The sequence below is a fragment of the Peromyscus californicus genome, unplaced genomic scaffold, assembly GCF_007827085.1.
Source record: "Peromyscus californicus insignis strain IS unplaced genomic scaffold, ASM782708v3 Scaffold_7__1_contigs__length_154581171, whole genome shotgun sequence".
Classification (NCBI taxonomy): Eukaryota; Metazoa; Chordata; class Mammalia; order Rodentia; family Cricetidae; genus Peromyscus; species Peromyscus californicus.
This window is the reverse complement of record NW_026294595.1, coordinates 7,252,813-7,269,418: the sequence shown is the minus strand read 5'-3', so window position 1 is coordinate 7,269,418 and position 16,606 is coordinate 7,252,813. Positions and strand designations below refer to the sequence as shown.

At 51.1% G+C, this 16,606-nt stretch overlaps 1 protein-coding gene across 4 annotated transcripts in view; it reads left to right on the top strand.

Annotated features, from left to right (window-relative positions):
* The window catches only part of Nup214 (nucleoporin 214), an 87,411-nt gene extending 76,116 nt beyond the window's left edge, over window positions 1-11,295 (top strand). For all 4 annotated transcript variants that reach the window (XM_052722603.1, XM_052722602.1, XM_052722601.1 and 1 more), the window contains 5 exons: window positions 2,157-2,309; window positions 6,625-6,796; window positions 9,837-9,976; window positions 10,684-10,708; window positions 11,040-11,295. In XM_052722603.1, coding sequence (XP_052578563.1) covers window positions 2,157-2,309; window positions 6,625-6,796; window positions 9,837-9,976; window positions 10,684-10,708; window positions 11,040-11,073 — 524 coding nt within the window. In that variant the 3' untranslated portion in view covers window positions 11,074-11,295. The remainder of the gene's footprint in view (window positions 1-2,156; window positions 2,310-6,624; window positions 6,797-9,836; window positions 9,977-10,683; window positions 10,709-11,039) is intronic.
* The last annotated feature ends 5,311 nt before the right edge of the window (window positions 11,296-16,606 follow it).

The window sequence follows — 16,606 nt, the reverse complement described above, 5'->3', positions numbered from 1 at the left end:
TTGGTTACCATGCACATGTGTACATCTATGTGTATGTGTCTATATATATGTTAACATTCAAGGAAAAATGTCTTCTTAAACATTTACCATTCCTTAATGGGGAAAACATTTAAAAAATCCTTCTAGCTTTAAAAAAGAAACTGTGCACACCATTACCCATAGCCCCCTGCTGTTCAGTAGAACCCCAGAACAGCTACCTCTTATGTGTTCGTTTCATCTATTTATTGTGTGTGTGTGTGTGTGTGTGTGTGTGTGCGCGCGCGCGCGCGCAGCAGCCCAGGAGTGCAGGCTAGAGGACAGTTTTCAAGAGTTGATTCTTCTACCATGTGGGTCCCAAGGATCAAATTCAGGTTGTAAGGCATGGCAGCAGGTACCTTTACCCACCAGGCCATCTAGCCGGCTTTACCAATTGACCTTTCCCACGTCCCTGCTTCTGTAGCCTCTGGTAGCCACCATCCTGCTCTCACCTACTGTGGGATCCACCTGTTAAAAGCCCACAAATGTCCTGAGGCACTTGGCTCTCAGATGAGTTTGTTGCACTTAACTGGGTCTCCATGTTCATCCATGTTGATGCAAACAACTGGATTTTATCCTTTTCGTGGCTAAGTAGATTGTATACTCTTTCCTTCATCAATTCCTCAGTTGATGGGCGCTTGGGTTGTTTTCATTTCTTAGCTGTTGTGAACAGAGCTGCAATTATGCCTGTCTGTGAGACTGGCTTCATTTGACAAAGATTCTTTTTTTTTTTGGTTTTTCGAGGCAGGGTTTCTCTGTGTAGCTTTGCGCCTTTCCTGGAACTCACTTGGTAGTCCAGGCTGGCCTCGAACTCACAGAGATCCGCCTGGCTCTGCCTCCCGAGTGCTGGGATTAAAGGCGTGCGCCACCACCGCCCGGCTTTGACAAAGATTCTTAAAGAGAGAAAAGGATGAAGGTTTCGGGGTGTCCTCTAACACTGTCCCATTTGTGTTTCACTTTTGTGTTTTTGTGTTTCACTTTTCCTGTGGTCACATTTCACTTCGAGGAGAGCCCTAATCTTGTCGTTGAAATTGCTGTTTGAAGTTTTATGTTGCTGGTACTGCTTGGGTCGGGAGATTAAAGCTGGAGTAGGCTCCTGAAATAACAAGTAAAGGGATGCACTGCCCTAGAGGGAGTCAGAGGTGGCCTTCCCTCAACGCTCAGAGCACAGCCATCTGTGGTGCCCACCGTAAGGAGCTAGCATGGGCTCTAGCCGTCTTGCTCTCGGGATCAGACATGCTCGGCCCTCGTGGCTATGCTTTGGTGGTACCTAGAAATTGGAGATGACCATATGCCTAGGGTGAGACCCCTCCCCCCAGCTTAGCTCAGGAGCACCTCAGTAGATGTTATTAATCGGGCTGTAGGAGAGGGTGACAGGAGACCTAACAAGTTGGGGGTTTGGCTGGGCCAACCCTTCCAGCAGCTCAGCTTTGAAAGTGACTGTCAGTGTCCCCCACCTCCTCACGTCACCTGCACCAGGAACACCTGGTGGTGGGGAAAGGCTGGGCCTGGGCACCTTTGTATTTTTGCTTGGTGACATGCTCAACTCTGTTAGGCATGTGGCCGTCACCAGTTTGGGCGAGGATTGAAGCTTGTGTCTTGGGGCAGTACTCCCTTCCCCTTGTCAAGGCAGCTGCCCCTGCCTGGTCATGGTTGTGACAGAATAGTCATCAAACACTGTGAAGACACTGGGGTTCTTCCTGACTCCTCTCCCGTCGGATCAGAGAGCAGTGCAGGACCCTGCACAGCTCAGACAACAGCCAGCAGGATGGCAGCCCCCGTGCTGGGCCAGACTCTCTGCCTTGGAGTCTTCTAGTTTGCCATGAGAGACAGAGACCAGGCCTTGTCCAGAAGGAGGCAAGCAACTTGACTGGGATCCATCTTATAGTGGGTGGGCCAAGACCTCTAGGAACCCTACTGTGGGGCTCTGTTGCCCTTTCTCCTTGTAGAGCTATGCCAGGAGGTCCTGAGCCTGAGTGCCGGTATATCAGACTCACTATACAAACCCCCTAGAGGCTGGGCTGCACCATGGCTCCAGTCTTCCAGACACTCATCGGATGTGTCTCCCTTCTGCCATCTGAGAAGGAAATGACATTGCCCTCCTCTTCAGACTCCCTCACACCTGTTCCTTGTCCCTTTAGATACCTCTAATCTGTTTGGAAACAGTGGCGCTAAGACATTCGGAGCGTTTGGCAGCTCATCCTTCGGGGACCAGAAGCCTGCTGGCACTTTCAGCTCTGGCGGTGGAAGCGTAGCATCCCAAGGCTTTGGATTTTCCACTCCAAATAAAACAGGTACCCCACAAGTATGACCCATGCTCATCTGTGTGTGTGCGTTTGTGTGCTCACACACATACATACACTTGAGAGCTTATGTAAGATAGACCTCTGGGAGGTCCTGGGTGCTTATCTCAAGGGAAGGGGATTGCAGTAAGGAGGAAGTTAATTTGTTCTCTAGGTTATTTGTGTATTTATTGAGCATCTACTGCATTTCTGACACATAAGACATACTTTAAAAAAAGAGGAGCCAGCAGTGGTGACTCGCATCTTTAATCCCAGCACGGCAGAGGCAGAGGCAGGCGGTTGGCGGTTCTCTGTGAGTTCCAGGCCAGCCAGGGCTACATAGTGAGACCCTGTCTACAAAAATAAAACAACATTTTTCTTTCACAAACAGGAGGTATATAGTATAGCACTTAAAAGAATTTAAATCTTCTCATGGAAGACTTAACAAAATATTTAATAATTGTTGAAAAACCAATTAATTCAACATGGCAGTACATGCCTGTAACCCCAGCATTTGGAAGGCAGGGGGAGACAGATCTCTGAGTTTGAGGCCAACTTGGTCTACATAGTGAGACCCTTCCTCAGAAGAAGAAGAGAACAGTAAGGAACCCAGCAGGAGATCACGAAAGCGTTCACTGTGGAGCCTCCTGAAGCACAGTTTTCCCCCAGTGCTCAAAGCTTGGACCCCCGTCCTCACGGCACCTCTCCCTTTGCCAAGTCACTGTTTGGGGCTTTGGTTTGAGTTTGGTCTTTTGAGATGGTATCTCCCTGTACAAGCAAAGCTCATGATCCTCCAGCCTCAGCTGCCTGGAGACTGGGATCCTGGGTCTGTGCCACTCTTTTTAAACTTTTACTTGAAATACACATCCGTAGCCAGGTGGTGGTGGTGCACGCCTTTTAATCCCAGCACTCAGGAGGCAGAGGTAGATGGATCTCTTGAGTTCGAGGCCAGCCTGGTCTACAGAGTGAGTTCCAGGACAGCCAGAACTACACAGAGAAACCTTGTCTCAAAAAAAAACAAACATACATATATATATACCTCTATAAACTTTTTAAAATGTTTTTTATACATTTTTCATAAAGGTCTTAAAAGAACAGTATGCATCAATATGAAGTGTGCTATGTAATATTTACTTATTTTATGTATGTGGGTGTTTTGCCTACATGTTTGTCTGTACACCATGTGCATGCCTGGTGCTCTTAGAGGTTAGAAGATGGTATTGTATTCCCTGAAACTGGGTTGTAAGCTGTTACATGGGTGCTGGGAATTGAACCCAGGAACTGGAAGAGCAGCCACTGCTCTTAACTACTGAGCCATCTCTCATGCCCCATAAAGCATGTTGCTAATTTCTGTCACCTGCCTGTCTAAAGTCTGTAGCTACCTGCAGTGCTGGTCCTGCTGGTGGGAGACTGGAATAAGATTCTCAGGAGTGGGCAGGGATGGTGCTTGCTGAGAGAAGCCTCTCTAGTGCACCCTCCCCTGGGAGGTCAGAGAGATGGAATGTTTTGACTAGGCCCCTGTCCTCTCGGAGGAGGTGACGCTGATCTTAGAGTGGCTGGCACAGATTAGGAGGTGACCCTGAAATGCACTAACTTGTAGCTGTGTGCTGTGTCTGTTTTCTAAGACCTTAGCTTGGCAGCTTGGTCCTGGTATCTTTCCCCTAGATTTTAAAAAAGGGACTAGAAACACACACACACACACACACACACACACACACACACACACACACACCGATTTCAAAACGGAAAAACCACAAAGCTTTCAGCTCTGATTGAAAGGATGAGTATGGGGCTGATGCTACTGGTGTCTCGGTCGTCAGCATAGCCTGCGTGGTGACTTTCTAAAAACCAAGGGGGGCGACTCCTGAGCAGGGGCCTCCCAACAGGGCTAAAGTTGCCCAAATCTGAGCAGCATTACTTTGTAACCATCCAGCCTTTTCCATGTCTCAGGCGCCCGCCCGGTGTTCCCCCCTTCTTCTGTTGTCTGCTGTGTGCTTCTGTGCTCCCAACTGTGTCCCAGCTGGTGTTACCTGAGAGCAGGACGGTTTTGTGTCTCTGTCCTAGAGAAAATATACCTTCCACCTTAAAAATTTGTTCTCCTCATTCTGGATTTTCTGTTTGGTGAGCGCCCAGAGTGAGGACTCTGATGGGCAGTTTACCTTCTGTTGTACACACGGATGCCTTCTAAGTGTCTGCTCTCCCTTTAGTGAAACTGCATCAGAGCTAGTGCTAAGGCCACCAAGGACAGGACAGGAGATCGGAACCTGACTGTGGCCTCCTCCAGCAGCCCGGGTCTACACCTGTTTCATTGTCAGTTATGAAGCAGTGTGACAGAGAGGAAGCGGGGACACATGACAGGTCCATGAGAGGTTCCAATCCCAGCTCTGCCATCTACCCGTGCTGAAGTTAGATGAAAACATTCTGAGAACTCAGTGTCCCACTGGAGGAAGGGGCCAGGCTATCAAGGAAAGGACGGGAGCTGCCGGGAAGCAGCTGCCACCACACCTGAAGCTCAGATCCGTAGTGTGCGCCAGTAAATCTGCTTCTTGGTGGCTAGCTCAGACCCTCGGCTCTCTGCAGCCAAACTCCTCATCCTGTTTGGAGGGAGCTGCCTGTCCCCTGAACTAAGGCGAGAGCAGCCATTCTATTTCATTTAGTAGACCCAGGTCTGTTTTAGCTGTGTGTATGTGAGTGAGTGTCTGTGTGTCTGTCTGCTTGCCTGCCTGCCTCTGTCTGTTTACTCTACCTGCTCCTTTCCAGGTTACTTTCTGTATCACTATAACCTCTCATTTTTCACTCACATTCCAGCAGGAAGTCTAACACTACTGAGTCCGAGGTGCTAGATGAAACCGTGTCTGTCTAGGAAGGAGATGCAGTTAGACCCATGACCAGTCTTAAATAATTAAAATACAGTGGGTTAGCACTTTGTTTCCGTTCTGTTCACATTTATAGTCCTCCAGGCTCGGTAGCACAGCTTGGAATTTCACTGCAGGTTTTAAAATACAGAATGGTGACCCAAACATGAGCCACGGCAAACGTATCTCCTCACTTGTGCAACCCCTCTGAAAGATAGACATAGAATTCAGCCACAGGTACCAGCCAGCATGCTCACTTGACCGCCTTCGTGCCCTATATTCGATCTCTCCTGATCCGGGTGCCAGAGGCGGTCTGGTGATTACAGTAAAGCCAGATCTGTCTCTTGGACACTAGATTGCTTTCAGTAATAACGACCCTGCCTCCTTAGTCTGATCATATCTGTGGTGGTCTGGGGCCCCCATTACTCCCTTTAGCACATAGTTCAAAGCCAACATGTATTTTAAATGAATGAGGAAGGAGTGCCCCATCCCCAGTAAAGAGCCTAGCATCTCCATCCGGCTCTACATATCCTCTTTACCTTTCTCCTCTTAATCTCAGAACTAGAGCAGTATCTTGGAGGTTTGGAGACACCTCAGGAGCAGGGATTGACTCACAGATGGTCCTCCCCACCAGTCAGAGGAGGCTGCCTGGCACTTAACCTGACCCTGTTCTGTTGTCTCGGCATGTCTCCTCACACCTCCACCCTGCTGCCTCTTGTGACCTGGAGTCATAATCTGGAGTCCTGAGCTGGGCACTCAGGCCATCCTCACAGCTGACTTAATACCTGGTTAAATTCACACCATAGCCTTCCTCAAAGTGGAGAGTCAACATGCTTTATAGGGATGCTACAGAAAGAAGCACTTGAAAACCATCCTCTGTACCTCACGTAGGGACACCGCAGTAGGCGTGCGGTCACCTGGCTGTAAATAAATAAAATGCGTGTGGCTAAGCGCCAGCCTGCATCCCCTGCTTCTGCTGTGACCCAGTTTATGCGTTCTGCCAGGAGAGGGACTTGGAGCCTCCAGTTTGATTAGTTGGGTCTCCCTGAAGCCGGGAGCCTGGTCTGTGTGGTAATAAATAATAAATCCTGTGACTGCTATGTTGGGACACAAGCTTTGGGGATGGAGTTTCTTTGCGGAATCCCAGACATCATGGGGCTGGAAAGGAACCCGGGATGGGCTCACCAAGCTCGAGAACTGGGGGGTGGTTTGCTCTCACAGGACTTCCTGCAAGTTCCATGGGCCTCAGGAAGGCAACAGGCGCTCAGATCTTAGTGCTGCAGACCCCTCGCTTCGGGGGAGGCAGTGCGGCTGAGGGATAGAGGTTGGGGAGTTGTGCTTCTTGGGTTCTGGTGTTGGCGTTACTGACGGCATATCCCCTCTCTCCTCTTTTGATTTGGTTTCCGGCTGCTCGATGCCTTCTCTTCCTGTCTCCTTTTCTCCCCTGTTCTGTTTGCCTCTGTTTTGCTCAGGTGGCTTCGGTGCTGCTCCAGTGTTTGGCAGCCCTCCTACTTTTGGGGGATCCCCTGGGTTTGGAGGGGTGCCAGCATTCGGTTCAGCCCCAGCCTTTACAAGCCCTCTGGGCTCGACGGGAGGCAAAGTGTTCGGAGAGGGTACTGCGGCGGCCAGCACAGGAGGATTCGGGTAAGCTGCAGGCGGGACCTGGGGAAACGACAGACTTGTGGCAGCCCCTTCGAAGCACTGGGGCCTGGAATTCTTACATTCTCCACACCAGACGGAGACCTGGAGGCGTTGCATTGAAGTAGGGAAAAAGATGCTAGGAGATTGCTTTTTTCTCTAGGACAAGACTCATTGTAAGTAGATTCTTAAACATGTGGGCGGCTGTCGGCCACATTGCTGGCTGCCAATGCAGGTCATTGATACCTTGTTCTCTGATCGGGTTTGGCTGAAGCCAGGCTTATGGCTCGGGTGGCCCTTGTGTTAGAAAATCCTGCAGAAAGAGCCCTCACCACATCTTCCTCTTAGGATTGTTCTCTTGAGATGCCTGTTAGCCTTTACAAACAACTCCTGTGTCCCCTGCTCCAGCCTGACCCAGAACTGGGTGACCTCCACACTGCTGCTGTCCTCCTGGCTGTCCTCATGTCCTGCACACAGCCTCCTCCTCAGAAAATGCCATGGCAGGGATTTGCTTCTAGGCCCTAGAATTTTAGTCCGGTTGCCAAAACCCCAAGGAAAGAAATAGCCTTTGCTAGACCATTAATGTCTCAACTTAATGTGTGTGGTGATGGCTACAAAATCCCTCATTTGCAAGAAATGCTGCTGCCTAAAATGGCCCGGACATGCTCTCACCCTTGGTGCTCAGCTCAGAGCTGAAGGTTAGAAGGAACATGGGATTTTTGTCCTGAAAATAAAGCATGTTCTTACCAAACTTTGCTCCACAGAGGGGTGCTAGACTGCTCAAGGAGAGTATACAAGTGAATGGCATTCCTTAGATTTCTGTGAAGCCTAAGGGACCTTGGACATTTCCCCTTGGGAAACTCCAAGAACACAGTTAAAGGGAACCTTCAGAAGAGAGTTCAGAACCTCCCTTAAGCCTGTGTTTTCCACAGGTCTGGATGGACTCCCATCTAAATACACTGGGAGTCTTGAGGCTCTGTATATTTATTTCAAAGGAGCTATTAGCTTTATTATTAGAGAAACCTCCTCTGGAGTTTTAAGTGTAGCTCAGTGGTAGAGACTTGCTGAGCATGCTCACAGTTGTGAATGTCCAGCACCACCTTCAGAGAGCTAGCTTTTTCCCATATGGGTAGCATATGCATATTCAGGAGACTGAGGAAGGAAAGTTGTGGAATCTGAGGCCAGCATAGGCTACATAGCAAGACCCTGTCCCAAAATAGTAATAGTGAAGAGATAGAAGCAGGGCTGGGGAGACGGTTCAGTCAGCGAGTACTGGCCAGAAAGGCAGAGGACCTGAGTTCAGTCCCCACCACCACCATCAGCTGAGCATGCAGGCACACTTGTGATTCCTGCATGAAGAGGTCCATTTCTGGGGCTTGCCAACACACTGAACCGCAGCTCCAGTGAAATCCTGTCTCAAAAATCAAAGTGGCTAGCTCCCAAAGCATGACACTTGAGGCTGATCCCCACACCCAGGAAGTTGGAGAGTGTCTGGAATGTCTTAGGAATCATGACTGACTGGCACATTTCCTAGGGCTCGTAAGTACCGATGCAGACATTAAATCCCTGGAAAGAAGCCACTGATCTGCCTCGTCCCTGGTGCCATCCTAACTCTGACCCTGACAAAGAGCTGAGGTCACCCTCAAGAGGAATATAGGACTGGGAACTGCTGGGTCCTCTTTGTAATGTAGGCATTTACCCAGGTCCTGGCTCTTCTTCCAAGACACTAACTCTGCCCTGCCCACCTTCTCTAGGAGGCCCCCACTGAACCCCTCAGTGATTTTAGTTATATCCTCAACCCCATTTGCTGGACCAAATCTGGAGGGAGAACCCTTGAGTGAGGATTGTCCTATGTGAGGTAACAGAGGAAAGAAAATGATGTTGTTTCTACATTGTTTTGTGTATTTATTTCTTTTTATGAAACAAACAAAATTCTGAGTGAAATAACTTGAAAATTGTCCACACACACACACACAAAGTGTGAACAGATGACCGCCTTTGTGTATAGAATACCCTTTACCATTCATTAAAAGCAAATAGGGCAGTGATAGGGCTTCGTTAGTAAAAGCCCTTGCCATGGAACTGATGCCTGAAACCCACGGTAAAAGGAAAGACCCTACTCTCCCAAGTTGTCCTTGACCACCACCGCCACACTGTATCACTAGCATGCCTCGCATGCCAGCATACACACGTGCACATTGCACACATCCAGACACAAGTTCTGTTTAAAAAGCAGGTAGAGGGTTGGCATGTAGTTCGATGGTAGAGCACTTGCTGAGGTTTAGGAAGCCTTGACTAGGTTCATGTCCTATACCTTATAAACCGGGGGTGGTGATAAATGTCCCAGTACTGAGGGATGGAAATAAGAAGGTCACAGGGCATGGTGGCACAATCCTTTAATCCCAGAGACAGGAGACTCTCTCAGTACAAGGCCAGCCTGGTCTACGTAGCAACTAGGACTTCCAGAACAACTAGGACTACATAAAGAGATCCTGTATCAGGGGAAAAAAAAAAAGTTGGCAACATAGCAGATTCCAGGCCAGCCTGAAATGCTTGAGAACCGTCTCGGGAAAAGAAAGAACAATAAAATGATTGGAATCACCAGACTCCATGGCACTAGCTTATGAAACCAGCCTTCGGTAGGCTGAAGCAGGAGGAGCATCTGAGGCCACCTTAGCAGAGTCCACAAAGAAGCCATGACAGAATCAAGGCCAGGGATGAACTGGGCAGGAAAATGGGGCAGAACAGGTGGAGAAGAAATGAAAACTCACTTAATGGCCTGAACGTGAAGGGTGTCAGGAGAGGAGCAAGAAGCGCGCTGTGTGTGGTTCTCAGTGGCTAAGAAGTGCTGCCCCAGCTGGGGTAGATTTCACACTACTCCTGATGTCTTCCTTCCCGGAGCCAAGCGGGAGGCTTCCTCTGGGCTGGGGCCTGTTTTCTCTGAGTCTTTTGGCTCAGTCCAAGACCGGTGACAGTGAATGAAGTATGTCTGTGGCACAGGGACCCGGGGCCACATTAACCCTGTCCGTTTCTCACCGGAACCCAGGTTCGGGAGCAGCAGCAACACTGCCTCCTTCGGTACCCTCGCCAGTCAGAACGCGCCCACCTTCGGGTCCTTGTCCCAGCAGACCTCAGGCTTCGGGACCCAGAACAGTGGTTTCTCTGGGTTTGGATCAGGCACAGGAGGTAAATAGCTGTGTTCTTTGAAAGAACAGGTGTTCCTGGACACTCAGCTCAGTGTCTCAAAAGCTGAAATGGCTGGAAAAAGTCAAGGTTCTTTAATTAGACTGGCAGCCCGTGCCATTTCTGACCAAAGAAGTGACCGAGTTCATTTTCTCTCAGGATTTGAGAACCCCAGAGAATGGCAGCCTTACACGGCTTTGGATTCAAAGGCAGGGTGGAGGAACCTTGGTGTCTTGTGTCTGTACAGCACTCTGCATCTTCAGGAGCAGATAGAGATGTCCTGTGTTGTCCTCACACAGACTGAGGCGGCACACACCGAACTCAGCAGAATTGTGGTTTTTACAAATGAAGAAATGGCTGCAGGGCTAACTGATGCCCAGAACCCGTGTGGCATCTGAGCCAGACCTAGAGTGTCTGCTTCTCTGGTCTAGAAAGGAAGGGAAACAGATGGGTAGCAATAAAAACAAAGACAGCTCTGTTTTCATAAAATGATACGGGGCGGCTGTGCACAGACCTTGCACCTGCAGCCAGAGCTGGGGACCCCTAAAATAGTGAGGCAACCCCTCTCCTCCCAGTACAGCTGAGCTGAGTGTGCCTTCAGCCGCCGTGTAGACAGGGTTGGGGAAGGCTGTCCTGGGACCAAACAGGAAGGAGCCTGCCTGGCTGCAGGCTCTAGGCTGTGCTGTAACCTCCTCCTTTCTGTTTTCCAGCATTCACCTTCGGATCGTCTAACTCGTAAGTAGTTGTCTCCTGTGTTGAGTCTGACTTAACTCCTGCTGGACTTGTGTGCTCGACTGTTTCCTGTTTTCAGAGCTGTCCCGAAGTGCCAGGTTGAGCAGCAGGGGTCGGGTTTGGGGCTGTTGGCCGGCTGGAAGTTATGAAAAAGATGAGCGGCCTTCCGGGAAGCAGGGCTGGGGACACTTGCCTCATTGCCCTGGTCATGCCCCAGGGCAGCCCACCGCCACCGGCTCCAGGCCTGACCCAGGCTTGTCTGCTGATCCTCTGCACTTCCTTCATCCAGAGCAAGTGCAGCTGGAGCGCCAGCTGACTCGGGCCCTTCCTGCAGGTCTGTCCAGGGCTTCGGTGGCTGGAGAAGCTGAGCCGGTGTCAGCGTTCTTCCGGTTCCTGTGACCACAGTGCACGTCCTCCAGAGCACACAGGAGCAAGCTGCCAGGTGAACATGCTCGTGAAAACGCACACCCACGAAGAATCATTGGAGACCAAAGCGCGGCAATGCCTAACTGCCTGTCCGCTCCTTTCAGATTTCACATCGGGTTTTTTATTTGTATTTTTCTCTGCTATTAAAGTGTTTGGGCCGGTTCTGTACAGAATGTCTGTGGGTCATTATTCAGGTCACAGAGAAGTTTTTATGGCTCGGAGAAACCAAGCCAGTGGACCCTGCCAAGTGTCATCCCAGGTAGAGCCCTCCACATGGGAAAGGCAGCATGTGGCCAACACCTTTCAGAAGCTCCACCTTAGTGTCTGTGCCACATGTCCTTTGGCTTCTATGTCAGGTTCCTCTGAGGGCCACTGTGCAGTTGGGAAGAGGCTTCGAGACTCCCTCCCACAGTATCGGTTGTTCCAGAAACAGAAGCGACACCTTCTTGTCACAGCTAGTTATGAGGCAGGTATGGTAAGCAGACCAGGGGCACAGCAGCTGAGCCGCCCGTACCTGCCACCCTGTGTGCTCCTGGGTGCTGTGAGTTCGCTGTGTTTCTCATGAATGGAGAGGCGCTGTGTGAGGCAGTCTTCATACCCAGCGTGTTGCAGAGACTTAGAGTCGTGAGGACAGGCACCATCAGGACGATGCAGGCTTGGAAAGTGTTTACCGGTGAACGGTACGACGGTTCGGTTTCAGTGACATGCTTCTTCCTCTGGGTGCATTATCCTTGAGAGCCTGGCATGTTCTGCTCCTCAGGCTGTGAACTCATTGACAGGTGCTGCCAAAGCCTCCCCTCTGTAGAGACGGTCTTGTCCTCTTCCAGGCCCACAACATGGTAGTGCTTTGTTCTGGGTCAAGGGCAGAGGGGAAGAACTGTGGTCTGGAGTTTGACATACTGGGAAAGTGTTTTGTAACGCCCTAACGTCATGGTGTGGCCAGTGTGAGTGTGGGTCTACTGGCTTGTGTGTCCTCTACATCAGTCTGCTCAGGTGTTCCCTTCTCGTCTCAGCCTTGGCCTCAGACAGGGAGTTCTTTGAGCCTCTGTCCTTACTCGGTAGGAGGACATCAGGGATGGACCCTCACTGGTGTGCTCAGTGGTTTCCTGTCACCTCCAGAAGAACCTACCTCAGTGTCCCCTGCTAGGTTCTAGCAACCCTTTCCTAACCAGCCATCATCAGAGCCAAGACCCAGGATCAGGTACAGTGTCCATGGGGACTGTCACCCGTTCTCTGTGGTTTGTGACCACAGACTTGTCTGGATGCTCCACTAATTAGGGGCTCTGCCTCTTATGAGGAGCTGGGGGGGCCTTTTGGTCCTTTGGGAATCACAGAGCCAGTCACCACTGGAGGCCCCTCTGCCCTGAAACAGGCTGTCTCTCCTTTGCTTGTTAATTTGCACACCAGGGTCTCTCCAGACCGAGGGGACTCTAGTTGTGATAGGAAAGCTCATAACAGAGGGTCACATAACTGGGAGACTGGTTCTGTTCTGCTCTGGCATGTTACCCTGTTGATCCCCACCCACCCGAGCCTTCATCTGTCCTTCTGTTCCCCACAGGCCCCTCTTTATAAATAGCAGCTCGTTCAGCCTAAACCCTTGACCTCAAATTCTCCACAGTAAGCCTCCATTGAGCTGGTATGTGCCAGCTCGCCAGAAGGCCGTATCAGCTGTGCTCAGCCAGATAACACTCCACCACTCCCTGTCGAACAGTGGCACAGGAGGAATGTGCTGCTGGTGTCTGAGCCCCTTGAGCTCCTTTTTTGGGGTGGATTACAGTGGTAGGTAGCAGGGTCAAGTCAGCAACTCAGCAACATCCCATGTGCCCTGAAGCCCAGCATGCTGAGCTGGGAATGCACAGGGGTTCTTGCCTGGTCCAGGAGATGCTGTGGGGGTCATACTCCAGGGATGGACCACAGCTGCCACACGGGCCCTGAAGGAAGTGTCTCACCTAGCTGTCCTTCATGGCACTTGAGAAAGGGGGAAGACAGCGCGTGGGTCTCCTAAGCTCTCGGTCGTGTTCTTGCTTTTCCATATGTAAAATGAAATTAGTGCTAAAGTTGGTCACTTAGAAGCCAAGTGTTTCCTCAGGGATAGACTCCCATAAACCCAGCGGCTCCTTCCCTGCACACGAGTTAATGCCTGGGCCTGAAGTTCCTTTTGCACTACCCTGCCCTTCCTTCCCTGGGTGTCCCGCTGCTTGTCTGCTGCTTTTGCTCCTCCACAGACGTTTCTAGATCAGGTCTCCAGCACTGCAGGAAGGATTTGGACCATGCAGATCAGTGCAGCCCTGAGCCTCCCTAGTAGGTGGTTGGACCCAAGCGATGGTACCTGAGAGCATTTGTACAAAGCCAGAACTCAGTGGCAGTGACTGCCATTCCTGGGTACAGGGTCTTATGTGGCATTGAATTTGGTCCCACATATTCTCAGTTTAGGGGGCAGATAATGACCTCTGCCCCTTGATCAGCAGGCCTCCCCCAACCAAGCACGCAGGGCTTGATGGGGGGCACTGCTAATGCAGCACAGCCTGTACTCCAAACTCTTCCACGATGAGGCTTTGATGTGGCAAAGGCGCTGTGGGTCCGCCAGTCTGCCTTCAACAGGCAGGGTGTAAGGGCAGGTGTGGTCAGCCGGGCCTCCGACAGCCTAACTCCCATGGCTGTGGTGGTTTGGTGAGTTCATGGCATCTTTCTGGAACTGTCAGTAAGAGACATGAGTTTAATATTAAGCTTTCTCTGGGCACCTGCTTTAAAGAGATAAAAAATCGGACCATACAAGTGGCTGAGTTGCCCTCCTCTGGCTCTCTGCGAAGCCTCCTGAGAGCAGAAAATGCCAGCACACCCTCACCCTGCCACCTCTTCTCTGCCGGCCACTCAGTCCTGTGTAACAGCTCCATGCCTAACAGAGGAGTGTGACATCCGCTCAGGTGATTTTCCTCAGTTCATTAACTCCTTGATTTCCATTTTTAATCTGGAGCACAGGACCTCACAGTCTTCCTCTTCAAACAAAACTGGCTCCTTACTCCATCAACCAGTTCCGGGGTCCTCATCCCTGAGCTTTCCCCATCAAAACCAGAACGCCTGCCTGTAATCCCAGTACTAGGAGCCTGAAACTGATGGGTCACCGAGTTTGAGGCCAGCCAGGACTACATGGTGAGACACTGTCTCAGAGAGAGGAAGGGGAGAGACCCTGGTGTGCAAATTAACAAGCAAAGGAGAGACAGCCTGTTTCAGGGCAGAGGGGCCTCCAGTGGTGACTGGCTCTGCGATTCCCAAAGGACCAAAAGGCCCCCCCAGCTCCTCATAAGAGGCAGAGCCCCTAATTAGTGGAGCATCCAGACAAGTCTGTGGTCACAAACCACAGAGAACGGGTGACAGTCCCCATGGACACTGTACCTGATCCTGGGTCTTGGCTCTGATGATGGCTGGTTAGGAAAGGGTTGCTAGAACCTAGCAGGGGACACTGAGGTAGGTTCTTCTGGAGGTGACAGGAGACCACTGAGCACACCAGTGAGGGTCCATCCCTGATGTCCTCCTACCGAGTAAGGACAGAGGCTCAAAGAACTCCCTGTCTGAGGCCAAGGCTGAGACGAGAAGGAACACCTGAGCAGACTGATGTAGAGGACACACAAGCCAGTAGACCCACACTCACACTGGCCACACCATGACGTTAGGGCGTTACAAAACACTTTCCCAGTATGTCAAACCCCAGACCACAGTTCTTCCCCTCTGCCCTTGACCCAGAACAAAGCACTACCATGTTGTGGGCCTGGAAGAGGACAAGACCGTCTCTACAGAGGGGAGGCTTTGGTAGCACCTGTCAATGAGTTCACAGCCTGAGGAGCAGAACATGCCAGGCTCTCAAGGATAATGCACCCAGAGAAAGAAGCATGTCACTGAAACCGAACCCTACAGGCAAGGCCACCTGGCAAAGTTGTCAAGCCTACACCGTCCCAGAGGCTCAAGCAGGCACAGGTTTGCTATGCATGGCCTCTGATGGAAGCAGCTGGCTCCACAGCAGCTGACACAGCACGGTCAAGTCCACCCTTCCTTTGCTATCTCTTGCTTTGGTTTGGACTTTTCGGAGGCCTGTTTAGGCTGCAGCTGCCACTTTATCCCCTTTCCACTTATAAATAGAAGCCATCCACACCGAAGACTTGGCCGGAGATGCTCAGCATTGTTTGGGGGTCTAGGGTTGGCAGCAGCAGAGTCTGCGCAAGGGCTGGGGACTAGAAGGCCGGAGCCCAGCTACGTCTCAGGCCTCCTCCTGTCCTGCTCCACCATGGGGCCCTTCTGGTCTTAAGAATCCGGGATCAAAGATACAGCTAGCGTCCTGACCTCTTCATGCGGTAGTGTTCCATCTGGTTTGAAGGGACCTTGAGTGTCCGTGACCCTCTTTCCAGGCCCTGTGACATGTCCCTCCTCTTGCCTCATCATGGATGGCTCCAAAGGCTGGTCTACACTGTCGGCTCCCCTCCCATTTCAGACCCACTCCATCAATCATCCTAAAGGTCTCAATGTAGGAGCTTTCAGTCTCTCCCAAAAGCCCCTCGGGCCACCTTCCCAGCCCTGTCCTGTGCCCTAGTGATATGAGGCACACTATGTTCTACTCTGTGATCTTGGTTATTTGATTTATTCACCTACTGTCTCCTTGAAGCCCCGACCCTAGAGGTTAGCTCTATGAGGGCAGAAACATCCTGGCCTTATGTGTCCCTAGTTCCTAGCAGTCTGAGCAGAAAGCTGCAGTCTGAACAGCAGAAAGCTACAGTCTGAGCAGAGCAGAAAGCTAGGGGCAACTCAACAGCCACATCCCTCCCTGTAGGTGCCTGTGGGGTGAAGTATCTTAAGATAGTCTAGTGACCCTGGGGCAGCCAGCCCTGCTCTGCCTTGGTGGTGGCGGGGGGGGGGGGGGGGGGTGTTCACCTTCAGGAAGATGGGAGCTCTCTGGGTGGAGCAGCCAGCTTGGTGTGAGACTGCTAGAACCACGAATTTCACCCATCATATGTCTCTGTCTTCCCTGGAAAAACCCAGGATGGAACAAACCACTCCCACCCCTGCCATGGACACACAACACAGCTGCAAAACCTTTACCTCACCCCACAGTCAACCAGCTCTCGTCCGGAATGAGGTTGCTGTCTCCAAGGGAGGGACAGGCCTTGATTTGCCTTCCTCACTCTTTCTAGCCCAGGAAGGTTCAAGGCTAGCCTTAGGACAAGATCTTTGCATCCTGTCCAGCCTGTGGGTCTCAGTCCCTGCAGGACAGAAAAGGGTCTGCTAGGTCACCAACACCCTCTCCCTCCGGTCCTACTGCAGCTGCAGCTAGCCAGGACTGGTTTCTCAAGCTGCCGGAGCATCATGATCATCACCAGCAAAAGTCACATCTTGAGCTCTTGGTTTTTACATTGCTTTCATTCTTTAGGGAGATGGTACTGTAATGATGCTGCAGAGACCTCCAAGAGAATGTTCTGCAGTGCAGCC